Genomic DNA, 18,239 nt, shown 5'->3' with positions numbered 1-18,239 from the left:
GAAATATCCTGAACACCTAGCTATGAGAAATCTTCAGCCTTCAGGCTCCTTTGGCCTCTGAGTTTCTGCTGACTGTAGGAGTTGCAGAAGGACCGGTGAGTGTGAGGGCTCATGAAGTTGCAGATGCTTAGGCCATAGGCTCTTCATAGATCCAGGATGGCTAAAGCATGGCACATATGCTGCCACAATTCACTCCCCTGCAGGGCAGACATTGCTAATCAATCATCATTTCCTGTTGCACCTAGAGAGGCCTTAGGATCCTAGCAATCAGAGCTGGTACGAGGAAAGAAACCTTTTACCCTCCTTGTCATTTCTACCAACAATATCCTAGCCTAATCTAAAATTTTGTTGAGCACTTTAAGTTGCAGTTATTCACAGGGCATGGTTCCAAAAACGGTGGGAAGCCATTCTCTCTTCTTTCTCTACTCTCTTTCCCTAGGTGGACCCCACCATGCCCTTGACCTTACCTACCATCTATGAACTCGTAACTCCCAACTTTATGTTTTCTCCCTAGAATTCTTCTTAAAGAGACTCCGAGGCCAAGAAAGCTTAGAGGTCGGGTCTGAACTCCAGTAGGTAGATAAAAAATGTCTCTGAATGAACAGCTCCTTGAGAGCTGTACTGTTAATTTCTCTGTGGATTGCCACCTACATTTGACACAGCATCATATATACCAGCAGATACTCAATAACTGACTATCAGTTGTATTTGATGCATCTCCCTGTTTCCATGTGTAATGGTGCTATTGTTTTCTCCACCCTTCTTGCATTTTCAGAGCACATCCTCCTCCTGTAATGCTGGCTGCCCCATTCCTTACCCCTCCCAGGCTGGATGGTGTGTGGTAGTCTGTTACCTTGGTGGCTCCCCAATGAACCATGCCTCCTGGTGTTTCGACCCTTGTGTTATCTTCTCTCTTGGAATCTGGTATGCACCTCTGATTTGCCTTAACCACCGGAATGTGATGAAATTGTACTATGCCAGTTCCACTATGGCATAAACCTCAGGTATCTGGTGTAGGATGGTGCGTGTGTGTGCGTGCGTGCGTGTGTATGTGTGTGTGTGTGTGTGTGTGAGAGAGAGAGAGAGAGAGAGAGAGAGAGAGAGAGAGAGAGAAAGAAAATCAGAGAGAAAGATGGAGAGACTCAAAAAGAAATTTTCCTGGAGCTAAAATGCAGATGCTTTTTTTAAAAGTCAGGTTTTAAAAAAAACCTATTATCTCCCTTCTTGTTTATCACTCTTATCTCAGGAGCTTAGCAATCTCTAGATTTAGGGTTTGGTGAACTAGAGAAAGGGGGTGGCTTCCTCTCATGGCCTGCCTAAAGTTTGCTGACGTCAAACTCCTGTCCAGCCCAGGCCAAGCATCAGACAGAGCTGGGGCTCCAGGTGCAAACTTAAAATGAACCATTCCCTAGGGCTTCCCTGGTGGCGCAGTGGTTGAGAGTCCGCCTGCCGATGCAGGGGACACGGGTTCGTGCCCCGGTCTGGGAAGATCCCACATGCCGTGGAGCGGCTGGGCCCGTGAGCCATGGCCGCTGAGCCTGCGCGTCCGGAGCCTGTGCTCCGCAACAGGAGAGGCCACAGCAGTGAGAGGCCCGCGTACCGCAAAAAAAAAAAATAAAAAATGAACCATTCCCATCCATTCTGCTGTAAGTAATAGAAATGAAAAATATAAGTAGAAACCATCAGGGAAAACTTGTCCCTCAGGTGCAACGCTCCAGGTCCCACTGCATGGCAGGGAAAGAGCAGGCAGCACAGAATGACTGGTCTTTGCCACGGGAACATCAGGCTGTGTCTTAGCTTTGAGCTGGACACACACACTTACTGCTGTGGTTCACAGGTGCACGTGGAGGTTCCTTTTGCCTCGGTGGGTTCTCCCCAGTGGCCAAACTCCAGGGTAGTAACTGAGCTACAGTGACTCTTTTTTTCAGGCCCCAAAAATCTTAAGATAACACCCGATTAGCAGGCAGGGGCAAGACGGCAGAGCTTTTATTTGCAGGACATTTGGAAAGAGACAGGATGTTGAAGGCAGGAGTCAACGTTTCCCAAGGTTCTTTCTTAAAGCATATGGTGTTTGGCCTCAGGGTTGCTGACTCACCCAGCGCTGCCCAGGCTGGGCATTCCATCACGGGGCTACTATATTCCCAAGAGAGCCTGGGAGACTGGCTCACTCCCTAACTACAGTATCCACAGAAACATCTGCTCTAGCTTATTAGAAAGTTAAAACAACCAAGTGTCAATCCCTGTCTTTTCCACCTAAGGACACATTCCTCTTGGCTGACGCACACTTCTGACCAAGGGTTCACCCCTGGACTCTGTGAGTGTGTCTGTGAGACTGTGAACTGATTTTAACGATGATTTGAAGAGCCTCTTACATCCTAGTTTATTTAACCTTCTCACACGAATAGCAAGGCTTCTCTGTGGGGAATCACGGAATGACTACTGACTCACTAGATACGCAACGAGCCCTGGAAACAGGAAGGAAAAACCGGCTCTCAAAGCCAAATTCATTCCCCTCTCTTGTCATCCACAGGTAATTGTAGAAAGCAGTCTGGCCTTGGAGTCAGCAGACTCAGGGTCAATTTGCAGTCCTGTCGGAAGCTGCGGGACCTGGGACAGGTTCCTTGGCTTCTCAGAGCCTCAGATTCCCCTTCTACAAAATGGGAATAATAAAACCTATCCTGCCAGCCACGCAGGGATCTTAAGAGGTCTGAAGAGAGCACTGGGGCAGGGAGGCATCTTAAAGGACAACTGATGCTTACGTTTTCTCCTGTGACAGTGCCCCCCAGAAGCCACTCAACCTGAACTTGAACTTGTTCTCACAGAGTCCCCTGCACTGTGGGATAGCTCGGATTTACTTTAAGCGGAAAGCCTCCTCCTTTAGCATTCTATCAATGGGTTCTTCTCCGGCTGGGTATACAGAAACAAGTCCAGTCCCTCCTCTGGAAGAACAGCTTTCAGACTTCTGGAGGGAGGACCGCATCACCGGTACCCACAGAGCAGTCCCTATGTCTTCTCCTCACTAGGCTGAGCCTTTGGCTCCTGTCACTGCCATGGCTATTGTTCTCCAGAGGCACTTTAGGTAATTTACCAGCCTCAAAGTATCTTGTCTGGAACTGAATGTCATATTCAGGATGATCTAAAAGGGGGAGAATTAAGCAGGACAGTCATCTCTCGTGTTCTAGATGGTACACCTCTGTGTACGTAGCCGACCCTCGAATTGGCTGTTTTGGTGGTCATGTCTCAATAGCAGCCCTTCCTTCGCAGTCTCAGCTTCCAACCCCTGACTTTCTGATTACCTCTTTTCTTTCCAGCTTATTCCCTCTGGTACCCAACTCAATAATTCTCAGGCCTCATCAGGACCTACTGTCCATTGCTCATACCACTGTTCCTCACCCCTCCTCTCCTGCAGGGCCTTAGCTGTCCCTTCTTACCCGGCCTAGGCCTCGTGATGCATCATTATAATCATCCCTTTGAATACACTCTCAATTCCTTTCTCTCTCTTTTTCTCTCTTGCCTGGCAAAATCCCAGCCCTGATTAAATCCCACTCTCTGTCTCTTCCTGTCCTGCATCCAGACAGTGGAAACTGGCTAGAGAAAATCACAGAAAAGGTTTAATTGACCTAAGTTAAATTCATGATCAGTAACCTCCAGGAGGCCAGCAACCAGCCTCTAGTTCCCTAGTTTGGACGTGCCAGTTCTTTTTTTTTTTTTTTTTTTTTTTTTTTTTTGGTACGCGGGCCTCTCACTGTTGTGGCCTCTCCCATTGCGGAGCACAGGCTCCAGACGTGCAGGCCCAGCGGCCATGGCTCATGGGCCCAGCCGCTCCGCGGCATGTGGGATCTTCCCGGACCGAGACACGAACCCGTGTCCCCTGCATCGGCAGGCGGACTCTCAACCACTGCGCCACCAGGGAAGCCCTGGACGTGCCAGTTCTTACCTCCTGCACCTGAAACCTCCACAGCCTCTGTCCCCATCCTCGCCCTCAGCAGATGACCTTGTCCTCCAAGGGGGTTCTCACGCACACCCCCTCAACATCTACCCACCTGCTGGCATCTGTGCCCAGGGTGCGGCCTTCCCTCTGTGTGGATGGGCTCTGTGCTCCCACCTAAGACGAAGCTCCCAGGTGTGCACTGGACTCTTGGCCACTTGCTTATCAGCATGCCTACCTCCACACCCCACACTCCATTACCAATTTCATCTTTCCTCTAGGATCATCCCCATCCCATATAACTTCAGTATTGCTTTCCCTCATCCTGACAAATGAAAACAAAAAACACGACAACAATCGGATGCTTTCTTCTTATCCCCAGATAAGGAATCCAGGTAAGGAGACTTTAAAGTTTAGTAACCTGCCCAAGGTCAATGACCTGGAAGTGTGGGGTTGGTTTGCCCACCCCCAAAGCCCACCCAGATGAGGCTTCCTGGGCTGCAGAGGCCACAGCAGCTCTCTCTCCGGCCCACCGCTCTGGTTCAAGGGGCTGAACTCAGACAAGGAAGTACTTTGCCAAGGACGTCCAGACCAGCTCTGCCTACCTGGGCACTCTTGGGACAGCAAGAAAGGCTGGAGGTTTTCAAGCGAGAAGGGGACCTGCTGGTTCTGCAGGGGGCCTGCCGAGCTGCTGAGACAGTCTTGACTGACTTGCCTGTCAGACTCAGCGTGGCAGAGCGGGGGGCTGTTTTGAGAACAGCCAGCATGTCACCCCAGCCTCAGCGGGGGAAGCGGGGGGCAATGATGGCAAACAGATGGAGCAGGCCAGGGGGGCAGGAGCTGCCAGTGTGGCGCACCCCCGTGCAGAGACGACACCTCATAAATCTCGCAGGTCCAGCCCGTGTGGCCTGCGGTGGTGGCCCATTGATACTGCCTGGTCCTTGGAGCTGGAAAATGACAACTAAGGTGGCCAGCTGCCTGCCAAGCCCTTCCGTCAGAAGGGCACACTTCTCTCCCCCACTGCGAACAGCATCCCTATTCCTGCCAGGAACCCAGAAGAGCTCGGCCCAGGGGGTTTTCCTCCCGGGACAGCAGATACTTAACTAGCCGTCATCCCCTCCCCTCCCTTCTCTGCTCCCAAAGACTCTCCCAGAGAATGAGCCCATCTGGCTTTGAGATTTGCGAGTACACGGCGTCAAGTTGGAATTTTCGGACCATCCGGAAAAGCATGCATCTCTGCCAAAACCCGTGTTGACTTAGTCATGCTATCTCTTAACAGTCCTCTTTCACAAGGGACAGGCTGACCCACTTACTTGTCTGTCACGGCCTGCATGAACTCGTCCAGAAGGTCGTCGTACTCCTGCCCACGCACGCGCCGGTGCTTCAGGCCAATGTACAGAGGGTCCCTGAGCAGCTCCTGCAACAGACAGCATCTGTCCCGTCACGTGTCCTGGGTTAGCGGGAAGGAGGGGGGGAGGGGGGGAAGGAGGAGGCTGCTCCCCACTCCCCAGGTGCTGTCTCTGGAAGGTTCTGGAAGCCAAGCCACTGATGGAGGGTAGACCCCCAGGGGTCCACACTTTAGGAATGAATCAAGGATGCTTTGAACAAGCAAAACTCTCTGATACAGTCTTCCAACCTCTGGCTATAGCTCTGGGTTCGTTTCAGGGTTTCTCAACAGTGATACTATGGACATTTTGGCCTGGACAGTTCTTTGATGTGAAGGCTGACCCGCATATTGTATTGACAGAATACTTAGCAGTGTCTCTGGGTTCTTCCCACTTGAAGTCAGTAGCACCCCCAGTTGTGACAGTCAAAAAGATCTGTAGACTCTGCCAAATGTCTCCCTGGGGGGATAAAATGGCCCATGCTGAGAATCGCCCCAGGCAACATCTGGATTGAGGTATTGGGTCTTGTCCAAAGTCACTGACCTGGACTCAAATTAGAAAACATTCCCTCCCTCCCTCCCTTCCTTCCGTGAAAGCTTACTGAATACCTACCATGTGCCTGGCACTGTGTTGGTCCCTGGGGATACAAGGATAGCCTGATACAACCAGAACTTTCCATTCAAGAGAGAGGCCCACCTTAACGCCGGCCTGTGTTAGGTGCCCCCTCCACTCCACCTCCTGCAGCTCTTCTGTCACAGCTTTCACACGCTGTTTGGTCATCCTCTCTGTCTGCCCTGGTCTGATGACCACTCCCGCCTCTTCTGTAACCCTCACACACACCCCATGCAGAAATCAGCGGGCTCATTCATGCACGACACATTTACTGACCCTCTATGCCTGCTGCCATCAGGCCTGTCAAGGAATTTGTAGGTAAGGGACGGTCACTGCCTCTAAGGTGCTCACGGCCTAATGCAGGTGGCTGATGAGTAAGCAAACTCTATTACAGAGTAGAGACATTTCTTCGGCACAAAGCATAGCACCTGGCAGCACAGAGAAGGAGTGGAGTAATTCCCTCCGGGGAATGGGTGGGGATGGTGACACGGAAGAAATGGTCAGGCTTTAAAAGATGGGCAGATGTTGCCAGGTGGGCTGGGCTCTCCAGGCTTAGAAATCAGCAGAAAGAAAGGTTGGGGGCTGGAGGTAGAAAGGAGGAAGAAGTACCTGGTGACCTGGTGTGTTTAAGAAACAGGAAGTAATTTTATGTTTTCGGGTATTTGGAAATTATCTATTTTTGTGTCCCTGCCGCCACAAATATGAGCTCCTTGGGGTCAAGGTTTTGTGTTATCGTCATCTCCATCTGGACTGCTCCTGCAGGATTCAGAGGCAAGGATGTCATGGGTCCTGCCCTCAAGGGGCTCAGAGTCAAGTCTCACCACCACTGACAAGCTGTGTGACCTCAGGCAAATTACGTGACCTCTCAGAGCTTTCTTCTCATCTGTCAAATGGAGATAAAATACCACCTGCACAGGGTGATTGTGATGAGGAAATGAAATACTACACATGAAAGAGGTTGTGAATCATAACATATGCTGTAAAGTAATGGCAGCAGCTTTGACTTTCACAGTGTTTGATAATGTGTCAGATACTGCTGAGGGAGGGGAAGCCACAGCGAGGTTAAACAGCCGCCTCTTTCTTGGGCTAGTAAGTGGAAGAATCCAGATTCAAACTCACGGCTGCCAGCTCCAGAGCCCATGGTCTTAACCACCGAGCCAGGCTGCTTAGGTGGCTTATTCTTGCTTAGGACACCATTCTAGCTCCATATTGTCTTGTAGGAGGTGGCAGGGCAAAGGTACAGTGGACAGAAAAGACCAGGAAATACCTGCCTTCTCAACCCCTCACCCCCAATTATGGGTCCACAGAATCTGAGGTGGGTTTAGCACTTTCTCCAAGGAACCACACGGCTACATCAGAAAGACAGTAAGGTCTAAACTTCTTTTCTCAATCTCTTTGCCTCCTGGGTTATGCATCCTTGAGATTGTTTAGGACCCTGCCCTGGCAGTTGTGTGTGTGTGTGTGTGAGCGTGTGTGTGTGACCAAAGGATGAGAGTGGGACATATATGGTGCCTACCCTTCCACAGGCCACTTTCAAAGTGATCATCTAAAAGTCACTTAGAGGCAGCAAACATCCAGCCAAGGGGGATCAAGGAAGTAAATGATGATGTAACAACTAGATGGACAACTAGGCAGTCATTGAAATTGGTGGCTTTTAAGACTATGCAGCCACCTGGACAAATGTGTATGAGATTATTCAAAATGAAAAAAGCAGGATACAAAATTGCACAGATATCACAATTTCAACTGTCTGAAACATACGAACAGCCTGCAAAGGGCATACACACAAATGATAAAAATAGTCTAACTCTTGGCATTTGCAGAAAATATTCACTTTTTAGTTCTTATAGAGGTGAAAGGGTCCACAGTAAATTATAATCTGTAATGTTTCCAAGTCACAGATTGGTTCAGTAGTGCATTAGGCTGCCAAGAGTGGATTTCTCAGTACTGCATACACGGTTTCTGGGGCAGGTCCAATTCTCCAGTGGTACTGAAGAATTTTAGGATTTTCCAAAAATTTCTCAGTATATCTGCACTTAAGATGAAAGGTCAACACTAATGAGGTACTACTGAGATATAAAGGTGACCATAAGAAGCTTTAAAAAAAGTCCTGATATTTTATAATATTTATTTTATTTATAATAAAATGTTTTATATCTGAAATACTTCAAAACTAAGCACTCCAAAAAATTGGGAAGAAAGTTTCTATATGGAGATGACACGAAAATATAGCTTCTTATACTTGTACAGAACTTTCAGGTAATTCACTCCTTCTGAATCAAAAGTAGTTTGATCCTTCTGTCTTACATACTTTCATGCCCATTTTACAGGTGAGGAAGGTAGAGTTCAAGGGTTTAAATAAATTGCCCAAACTCACACAGCCAGAAAATATCTAAGCTGAAACTGAGTCTTGCTTTGACTGGGTCTCATGACAGCGCCCTTTCTACCCCATCATTTGACATTGTGGGGACCGGGGAATGTGGGTTTGGCTCTTGACCCCCTCCCTGGTCCTCCTGGAAGAGTCCAATCGTGGCTGGAAGGTCCAGCTGGTCCTGTAGACCAGGCTGGGGAGCAGTGACAGCCTGAATGGGGTCTGGGGAAAGACCGTGTCCACATCTCCAGCCAGCTGGCTTTCCTTTGTCAGGAGGGAAAATGACTTCTCAAAAACAGCAGAGGGTGGAGCTTCCACACTGTCTTGGTACCACATGGAACAAGAAATCCACATTCTACACTGTGTCCCACTGAGTGATTGGTTATAAGAATGACTGCCACCAAGGCGTGGGACTATGAACTGGCCTGGACCCTCCCCTGGCATTCTCCTCTATCCTGGACTTCCTCACATAAATGTTAAAAAGAGAAGTTTTCAGAAGGCAGTGTTGCCAGATAAAATACAGGACACCCAGTTAAATGTGAATTTCAGATAGGAGATATATATATATATATATATATATATATATATATTTAGTATAAGTATGTCCCAAGTTTTGCATGGAACATACTTACGTTAAAAAATGATTAGCTATTTATCCGAAATTTAAATGTAACTTGCATCCTGTATTTTTCTTTGCTAAATCTGGTAACCCCATCAAAAGAGGCAGAAGGAATCTTGAGGCTGGGAGGCAGTGTGCCACAGAGGAAAGGGCACTGCCAGGCCCAGTGGCCCTGGTCAGATGCTCTCCCGGAGCACCCTCAGGACAGTGTGGTTTTAGAATCGGAAGGGGCTCTGGGCTTTGGAATCGGACACACCTGGGTTTGAATTCAGGCTCTGCCACTTAACTAGCTCTGCGACTTTGGGTACTTGTCCCTGCTTCATTTTACTTCTCTGTCCAATAGGGAAAGTAATGATCTCTACTGCATAATGCAAACTCTTTGAGGAAAGGGTCCTTATTCATGTGCATGTTTACAGTGATGTTTACAGTGCTGGCGCATCGCAGGCCATCAAAAAGTGTTTACTGATGTGAGTTGCATTTATTCTAGGACTGGGCTAAGGAGATGCTGAATTAAGAACTAGGAAAGTCTTAGAAATCACTCGGTTCGGCTTCCTCCAAATGAGTTTTCGAGACCCAGAAAGGTTAAATGAACTGCCTAAGGTCACAAAACGAATTTGGTGGAAGCCACAGGGTGGAAATGACAGCTTCTAGAGCAGGGGGTCTTCCCAGGTGGGATCAGCTTCCTCACCTCTGAGCCTGCTGCTTCCCCTCTGCTAGGTAGTTGCCAAGTTCCCACTGGCACTAAGTAAGCCTTCAGGTTAAGGCTCTATCCAAAGCAGATGAACCAGAGCTTCCTCCTCTGCTGTGGGAGTTGAATAGACCCTCCATGGCTGTGTGCCTGGCTCTTTCTAAGGTGAAAAATCTTGCAGACTAAACGTCATGGAAAGCAAAATGGCTGGCTCGTCTTCAACTTGCCATATCATTGAGCACTGGGTTTAAGCTGGAAGAGAGACGAACCTCTTGGTCTGGAAAAATATTTATCTTGCAGAGCAACGGGCACATGAAGATGTTACTCAGAGAGCATCTGGGGGTCTGGGGAGGTCATGGGATTGGGTTCACGGTGTGGACACGGTGCACTTTCCCCCTCTGGGTGACAGTTATGCCCACCATGTATTTGTCTGGAAGCTCAGTTAAGCCCAAGGGTAAGCTACAAAGATCCTAGGAAGGGTCCCTTCACTGGTCACATGTGCACAGAGAGCCTGTGCCCGATGGTAACATGGGTGAATGCTGACTATTTATGAGCTGCAATAAAGACAATCTGGCCAGGTGTAAGGAACCCTTCCGTACCCAGCTCTGTGGGCAATCCCACACTGCCTCAGCAACCAGTAACACCCAAGGTACAGTCTACCAGGCTCTGCTGATAATCTGTCCCCTCCATCCCCCTCTTTAGTCATGTCCACAGAGACTTTCACGGCATCTCCTTGAGAGGAAAATCCACTGAGGCTCAAGACTTCCGCAGGAGAAGCCAAGCCCTGGGTTGTCCCACAGAACCTTTAGCACAGAATGGGACAAGCACTGGGTTTGGACTCAAACCTGGCGGAAGCCATTTCTGCCCTGGGGCCCCTTTTCCCATGTGAAACAAGGGGGTTGAGTGAGAAGTATTTGTATGTAATATCTAGTAAGTATGATATCTAATGTGAACAGTCTGTGACTCTGCTGTGTGTATATGAAACAAGATGTACAAACCAATCCACACACAGACACAAGGGAGGGAGGGCTGGAGCAGGTGCCCTGTCTAACTGGGCGGGGCTCCCTCCCCTGGCCCTTTGGAACTTCATCACGGGATGTCCCTCCTTCCTGGGATCACGTCTCACATATTTATTTTTCCAAACCTCTTTGGTGTCGGCAGGTAAAAGTGACTCAGAGTTTCAGGGCTGTAGATAGCAGATGTTTTCCTTCAACGGGAAACCTGGAGGGGTGTTTTCTTTGACTCTGATTAAAGCTCCTTTTGCCTCAGGAGTTTTTTATAGAGACATACACACAGATGGTCTAGTTGTTCTGAAACTAAAGCCTTCACAGCAGCACCCTCCCTGCACTGCCATGTAAGACGGAAGCTGCAAGGCAGAGCCTCCCTCTCCTGTTGCTGTGGCTTGCTCTGGGTGAGAGATGTGCCCCCAGACTTCTAGGGGAAAAATCTTGCAAACTGATTATTTTTTAAAAAGAGCTCTAGTGTGGAGGATCACATAGTCAATGCATTTGAAAAGAGAGAAATCATTGTCTTCCGTCTTCCCAACGTTGGCCTCTTTGTAACTTTCTTGAAGAAGGTCTGGTGGGAGTTCACCTTTCTTTGTGGGGGAGGGCTGTGAAAATGGCATCGGTGTGCCCTAGTTTGATCCTGAGTGTCCATGGAACACAGACTGTGTGAAACACCTACTTTCTCAGTCTTCATTACCCAGTCTGTGACACAAATACTTGACATCTTGGAGCAGTGTGCCACAGTAGACAAGGCCACTCTGGTGCCAGAGAGACCTGGGTTCAAATCCCAGCTCCAACACTTAGAGCTGTGTTACCTGAAGTAAGTAGTTAACGTGTGTCAATCTCGAGCTGTGTGACCTGAAGTAAGTAGTTAACGTGTGTCAATCTCACTTCCCTCATCTGTAAAAAGGGGAGAACAATATCTCATACAGCTGGTGTGAGAACGAAATGAGATTGAGGGACTTCCCCGGTTGGTCCAGTGGTAAAGAATCCATCTTCCAATGCAGGGGAAGCGGGTACGATCCCTGGTCGGGGAACTAAGATCCCACATGCCACGGGGCAACTAAGCCCACGTGCCACAACTAGAGAAAGAAAACACGCACGCCACAACTGGAGAGAAGCCTGAGTACCGCAACAAAGAGCCCATGCACCTCAACAATAAAGATTCTGCATGCCTTAACGAAGATCCTGCATGCCCCAACTAAGACCCGACGCAGCCAAAAAAAAAAAATTAAATAAATAAATAAAATAAATAAATATTTTTTTAAAAAAGAGAGAATGAAATGAGATTGAAATGTACAAGGGCCCAGAACTATGCCTGGCCACTGCAGGTGCTGGCATAGGTCTTACTGGGCGTGCGGAACACTGCTTTCTCTTGTGCCTGTGGTGTTGCATAGCGGGTCAGGCTGTGCCCTGTCCCCTCAGCTGGGGAATCCTCTGGTCCTTCCAAAACTCTCTCCCTTCCACACCCAGGAGGGAGAGCTGAGGCAGAGGCGGAAAGCCTCACGGGGGAGAAGCAGACGCTTTGAGGAGACGTAACACATGAGCCATTAAAATGATCAATTAGGTGACAGTGTTGAAACACTGACAATTAAAAGATTCCACCCATGCCTGGCTCTCATTTATCTCCCTCAGCCTAGCAGAATGCCTGACACCTACTAAACACTTCATAAACTTAAAAAAAATAAGTAAAGAGAAAGTGCCCACAAAATACTCTTCACTGAAGAAATCAGAACAAAATTAGGGGCACAGTAGGATTAATTAGGTAATACTGTAACTACATCTATGTATACGCACAGAGAAATATCGGACGGGAGCACAAACGTAGCATAGTGGGAGAAATGCCCTTTCCTTCTCCTTTTAAAATTTTGAATAATGTTTTAAAGTTACTTTAGTAATAAGAATTCTAAAAGTCAAGACATAATCTTTACTCATAAAGCAACAAAAACCCGGGCAGGCAGTGTGGCATGGTGTGGGGAGAGGAGCGCTCATGTGGATTAGGACCCACTCCTGCCACTTCAGCAGATCTTCTTGGGCCAGTTTCCTCAGCTGTAAAAAGAGGGTAATAACTGAGCTCCACTCACAGGGTTATTGTCAGGCTGAAACAGGGTGGTCTGTGAAAAGGGCCCGGCCCTGATTACTCATAGTTTCTCACCATCTTTTCTGGTGGGTTTGCTACAAGTTGGCACTAACTCTAAACTTTAGCACATCATTGCTGAGTGCTGGACCTTCAGTGATAAAGGATCTAAGGCATCTGCTAGAGGCAACCAACACCCTTCCAAGGGATGCAATGGCCTAAGAATCAGTCTGAAGCCGTTCCACTTCTTGCCTAGAGCCAGCTTTTTGGAGAGAGAGAGAGAGAGAGAGAGACGGTCTCAAACAAATCCAGTTGGAACATGGCAGGAGGTGATGGATGGGAATAATAACTAACACAAAGTTTGCTATACTCATCCACATTTGTGCGGTTCCACACATGTCCTTTGTGGCTGAGGGACAATTTCAGCAAAACCCAGGCGTGTGGCTGAGGAGGGGAACCACAGTGCAGAGCAGACCTTGAAGATGGGTCTTAATGAGCAGCTATAAGGCTGTGCCACCATGCAGCCTCCCTTCTCCTAGGCTGGTGGGGAGGCATATGGAGAAGAGATTTAGCGCTGGGAGAATACCTAGTATCTTTCTGGTCCAGGCCCTAATTGTACCAGAGGGGATGGTATCTAGACAGGTACAGGGACTCACCCGGCCGTCGGGGTACCGGGACCAGGGTCCCTGCTTCCCGGGCCAGCACTTCTCGTGCTCTTCTTGTCCTCCCTCATCCCCCTCCCACCCCCGTGAGTTCTCAGCTCTGAAGCCAGGTCTGTCTGCTGCTCCTTCATTTGACCGTATCTGTGGATGAAGCCTGAATAAGCATCCCTTCTCATTAGAGGCTACAGTGCTTGTTCTTGTTTAGAAATGAGGATGTTGTGTGGCATCCAGAGAGGAAGGAGGCCGTGCAGAGTCACAACAAGTTTTCTAGAGAAGGATCAACTCAGAATGCAAATAAGTGTAAGCTTTTTGACAATATGAATCGAGAATCTAAAAAATGACCATTCCCTTTGCTTCAATATTTCCTTTTCTAGGAATTTATCCTTGGGAAATCATCAGAGATGGAAAGACTGATCTGCAAAAACAGGTATCAGAGCACAATTATATTTGCAAGAAGACTAGAAACAACCTAAATGTCCAAGAGTGGAGGGTTTCTTACGTGAATTGTGATACGCCAGGCAGCTATGAAAATGACATTGTGGAATAATGCCTAGTGACCTGGGAGAAAACTCATGACATACATTACACTTAAAAAAGCAGGATATAAAACTGGATATGCAATATAAACTCAATTTTGTTTTTGTAAACGTTTCAGAGGGATAAGGCTGGAAAGAAATATCCCAAATTGTAAACAATGATTATTACTGGCTGTGTGACTAATATTTTATCTTTAATACTTCTCTGGAGTTTTCTCAATGAACATGAGAAAACATTTTTCTCAGATGGACATGCACTGATTTTAAACCCAGAGATAAATATCACCAAGAAGAAATTATTTTATGTTCATGATACAGAGACACAGAGCTGAGAACTGTAGACATGCACAAACACCGTGACCCAGCGTGGTGGTACCCAGAGCAGACAAACTCTTGGCTGGGGTTTCAGCTACTTAAGTCCTAAACCTCCTGGAAGCCTGCAGGTGGCTCTCAGCCACAGCTCGAGTCAGTTTCTCTCCCTGGGTTTGCAGGATGCTCATCTGCCTGATCCAGACATTTCAGCCCTTGGTCCTGGTGCTTTGAGTTTTAATCCTTTTACAGGGGTAGCTGGCCTCTAAAATGCTGAAAAACACAGCCCAGCAGCCACTCTCGCCTCAGCGGCTTTCTTCACTCGTGGATCAGAGAGAGGCCATGAGGGCAATGGAAGCTGCCTAGGGACACGGGACAAGGAAGCACAGAAAGCCCGTGCAGGGGGGTACCTTGGCAGGAGGTAGGGGAGCAAGAAGACCCAGCAGTGGCTGGGGGGAGAGGATGGGACTGGCAGAGTGCGATGGGCAACCAGGGAGGAGAGAGGTCCTGGCATCACAGCCATGTAGGGGAAGTGTCTTGGCAGCGGGGACCCCAGAATGAAATGGCCCGATGCTTTGTAAACAGAACCACCACACAGAGGTGCTCCCCACGCCATCCCAGCTGCCACCCTCTGGCTCCCGGCCCAGGCAGCGCGTTACCTCGTTGTTGGTGCCCACATCCAGCAGGACAGGGAGGCAGTGCTGCGGGTTGACGCCTCCACACGCCGTGTACAGGGCCAGCTTGCCCACGGGGATGCCCATGCCGTAGCAGCCCAGGTCTCCCAGGCCCAGGATGCGCTCCCCATCAGTCACCACCACAGCCTGAAAGACAAAGCAGGACGCCATCAATCAGGGACAGCACCTCCTGTGACAAAGTGCTCGTTTGTACAGCATGTCAGGCCTGCCGACTGGACGCCCACCGCCTCTGCTGCGGGATGAAACAGCTTGTCTGGGATAAGGCCAAAGGATTCTTTCAACTGCAGGCGGTGAGCCCTTCCCCCATCCCCTCCCCTTTCTGGCAGGGCTGGAGAGAAACCCCGCCGAGGTGAGAGGATGGAAAGACACCGGCCTGCATTCCGAGGTTCTGTTCCTGCAGGAACAGCCGGAGGGAACCCACACCGAGTCATTCTCCCTCAAAGAAATTAAGCAGACTCTCTCAGCTTGAGATCTGGGGCTGGGGACAGGGTGGGAAGGCAGAATGAAAGGAGATAATAAAACAAGTGTTTATGCTGCTACTACAGCCCCAGGGTTTAGAGACCCATATATGTGCTCTCCGCCCTGTTCCGGGGTGTAATAAATCCAATCTGCAAAAAACAGAGCTCCTTGTGACATCTGCTAGGGTCACTATTCCACGTGAAACCAGGAGGGTTCTCAAGCTGTCCTGGGATTATCTTTGTGTTTTGGCAAAAACTCACCGAAGGCATAGTAGGTACTAGACATAGTACTAGTTCCAGGCTTACCTACTGTGAATTAACAGATGCTGATGGAGCTGATAGTGATGACAGAAATAATCATATGATAATGACGGCTATTCATTCCCTCATTCGTTCATTTAATACATCTTTATGAAACACCTACTTTGCAAAAGACAGTGTGCCAAATCCTGGGGGAAGGAGGATCAGTTTGCTCATCTATAAAAACAAGAATGCGTGGACCCAGCCCTCTAAAGGACTAGTGGGCAAAAGAGAGATGGAACATGTATAGTTATACTGACTCTGGAGGGAAAGTGTGAGGGCAGCGGAACAGCTCAAGGGCAGCAGAGATTGAGAGAAGGGAGAGGTACCTCCTGTAGGACAACCTTTCTTAGATGAGGGGACACACGTGCCACATCTTGGACAGGTGGAGATTATCCATTAGGGGTACAGCTGGGGAGAAAGGCACTTGATGCAAAAGGAAAAAGGTTCAGGGTAGAAGTGGGGGGAATGTAGGCTGTGTGTGTGGGTTCAGGCCCCACGAAAGGAGAGAATGGAAAGTCAGATTGCAAGGGGCCCTGAATGTCAGTCTAAGAAGAACCCACCAGGGTGATGGTGAAGTTGTTTATAGGTCACCTCAACTGGCTCTCCAGCACTGGTTCCCTCCATCTCCAAATGAGTGGAGTTTATGGGGTCACCCAGCCCTCCACTGGGACCAGCTTTGGGTCAGGACTTAGGATCAGCTCTGAGCTGTGGCTGTCCTGGTTGGCCCCAAGCGTGGTGCCATGGGCACCGTAGAGGTCAGTTTACTCCACGCAGGTACAGTGGTGGGCACCGGCGGTAAAGAGACGAAGACCCACTCCTACTGGGGAGGGTTTATGATCCAGCACCCACAGGCTCCATGGAATCTTCTCTCTCCCAGGGTGAGAGCACACAGGGCTGTGCTGCCTTTTGGTAGAAACAGGTGTAGAGGCTCGTAAAACCACACCTCCACTGCTGGAAAGGGGGCTCTGGAGAGTGCAGCGGACCCAGGAAGGTCGTGCTGTCCCCCTTAGATTGGTCTCCTGCCTCTAGGGCGAGTGTCCCCGTCCTGCATCTCACTTGCTCCTCCCCCGCCCTGGCAGGGAAGCCCGTCTGGGATAGTTATCTGTGTTTCACAGGTGAGCAAACTGAAGCTCCTGGACCTTCACACTCTGTACATATTTGTTAAGTATCAGCCAACCGCCAGGCACTGCGCTGGATGTTTCCACATCAGTTATCTTAGAAATATTAGATGACTTACCAAGGGCACCTTGCTTGTGTATGTGGCAAATCGAGATTCTAATCAGGCTTCGGGTACCTGGTTCAGGGCTCTTTCTACAACCCCACTGGGCTGGGAAAAAGCACCTGTGCTCTGGCAAAGTCCTGTCCCACCTTGGTGCCACCCTCTCCGCAGCCTCTGACCCCCTGCTGGCAGCTCTCCCTAGTGAAGCCTGTGCCTTCATGCTACCCCTCAGTGCCCAAACTCTGGGCATTTCTCTACCATCTCTCCTAATCAAAGCCTCCTTATTCTGGTTCCCATTCTCTTAGATTTCTCTCTGCTGAGGGGCAGTGCGTGACACAGAGTTCAACAGAGGAAATCAGCTATGACTCCAGGGTGTTCTCCTTATAACTCTGGGGCCTCTCAAGATGGTAGCAGGGGGACTTCCCTGGCAGTTTGGTGGTTAAGACTCCACGCTCCCAACGCAGGGGGCATGGGTTCGACCCCTGGCTGGTGAACTAAGATCCCACATGCCGCGCAGTGTGGCCAAAAAAAAAAAAAAAAAAGATGGTAGCGGGGCTCTGCAGGGCCACCCTCCCAGCCTGGGGATGTCCAAAGGTGCCTGACTACATGCCTGACTCCTCTGAGGGCATGTCTCACCTCCATCTGTCATCCACTCTCCATCCTGTAGTGCTAATGGCTGGATTATTGCAACAGCTTCACAACCAGGCTCAAAGGCCTTTAGTTACTTCTAACTCCATAAAATAGAGTCCAAAAGGCTTACCTCTTTAATGACAGGAACCCAACATACCTTCTGAAACTCTACACACAATTGCCCCCTCTAGCAGAACTCGCCTCACTCCCATCAGACACACTCTGAATTCACCAGTAGTCTCTAGCCTCTCAGCCTCTATATTCCTGTCTCTTTCTGCTCTTTCTCCAGCAGTGCAAATCCTGCCCGTTACAACCCAATGTGATTTCTCCTGGCACTTGCTGTATCTACCACACACCTGGCCTGCTCAACCTTCCTGTCTGCCTGCCTGCCTTCTGCAAACATTTATTAAGTACCTACTGCTTGCCAAGCCCTGCATAGGTGCAATTTAAAAATCTGATGGTGATAGCATTTGGGTTCTTATTTAACTTTTTTTTTTTTTGTGGTACGTGGGTCTCTCACTGTTGTGGCCTCTCCCGTTGTGGAGCACAGGCTCCGGACGCGCAGGCTCAGCGGCCATGGCTCACGAGCCTAGCCGTTCCGCGGCATGTGGGATCTTCCCGGACCGGGGCACGAACCCGTGTCCCCTGCATCGGCAGGCAGACTCTCAACCACTGCGCCACTAGGGAAGCCCTTTATTTAACATTTTTAAAAATGTCCATTTAATCTCACCAAATAGCCT

The 18,239-nt window shown here is 49.1% G+C and overlaps 1 protein-coding gene across 1 annotated transcript in view; it reads right to left on the bottom strand.

Annotated features, from left to right (window-relative positions):
- ME3 (malic enzyme 3) overlaps positions 1–18,239 on the bottom strand; it is a 205,144-nt gene that overhangs the window by 41,332 nt on the left and 145,573 nt on the right. Inside the window, exons 6-7 of the mRNA XM_079707567.1 lie at positions 14,854–15,015; positions 5,242–5,345 (exon numbers count right to left, since the gene is read on the bottom strand). Of these exons, the coding sequence (XP_079563693.1) occupies positions 5,242–5,345; positions 14,854–15,015 (266 nt within the window). The remainder of the gene's footprint in view (positions 1–5,241; positions 5,346–14,853; positions 15,016–18,239) is intronic.

Source organism: Hyperoodon ampullatus, assembly GCF_949752795.1.
Source record: "Hyperoodon ampullatus genome assembly, chromosome: 7".
In the NCBI taxonomy this organism is placed as follows: domain Eukaryota; kingdom Metazoa; phylum Chordata; class Mammalia; order Artiodactyla; family Ziphiidae; genus Hyperoodon; species Hyperoodon ampullatus.
Note: the sequence above shows the minus strand (reverse complement) of the source record. Positions and strands in the feature narration are given on the sequence as shown.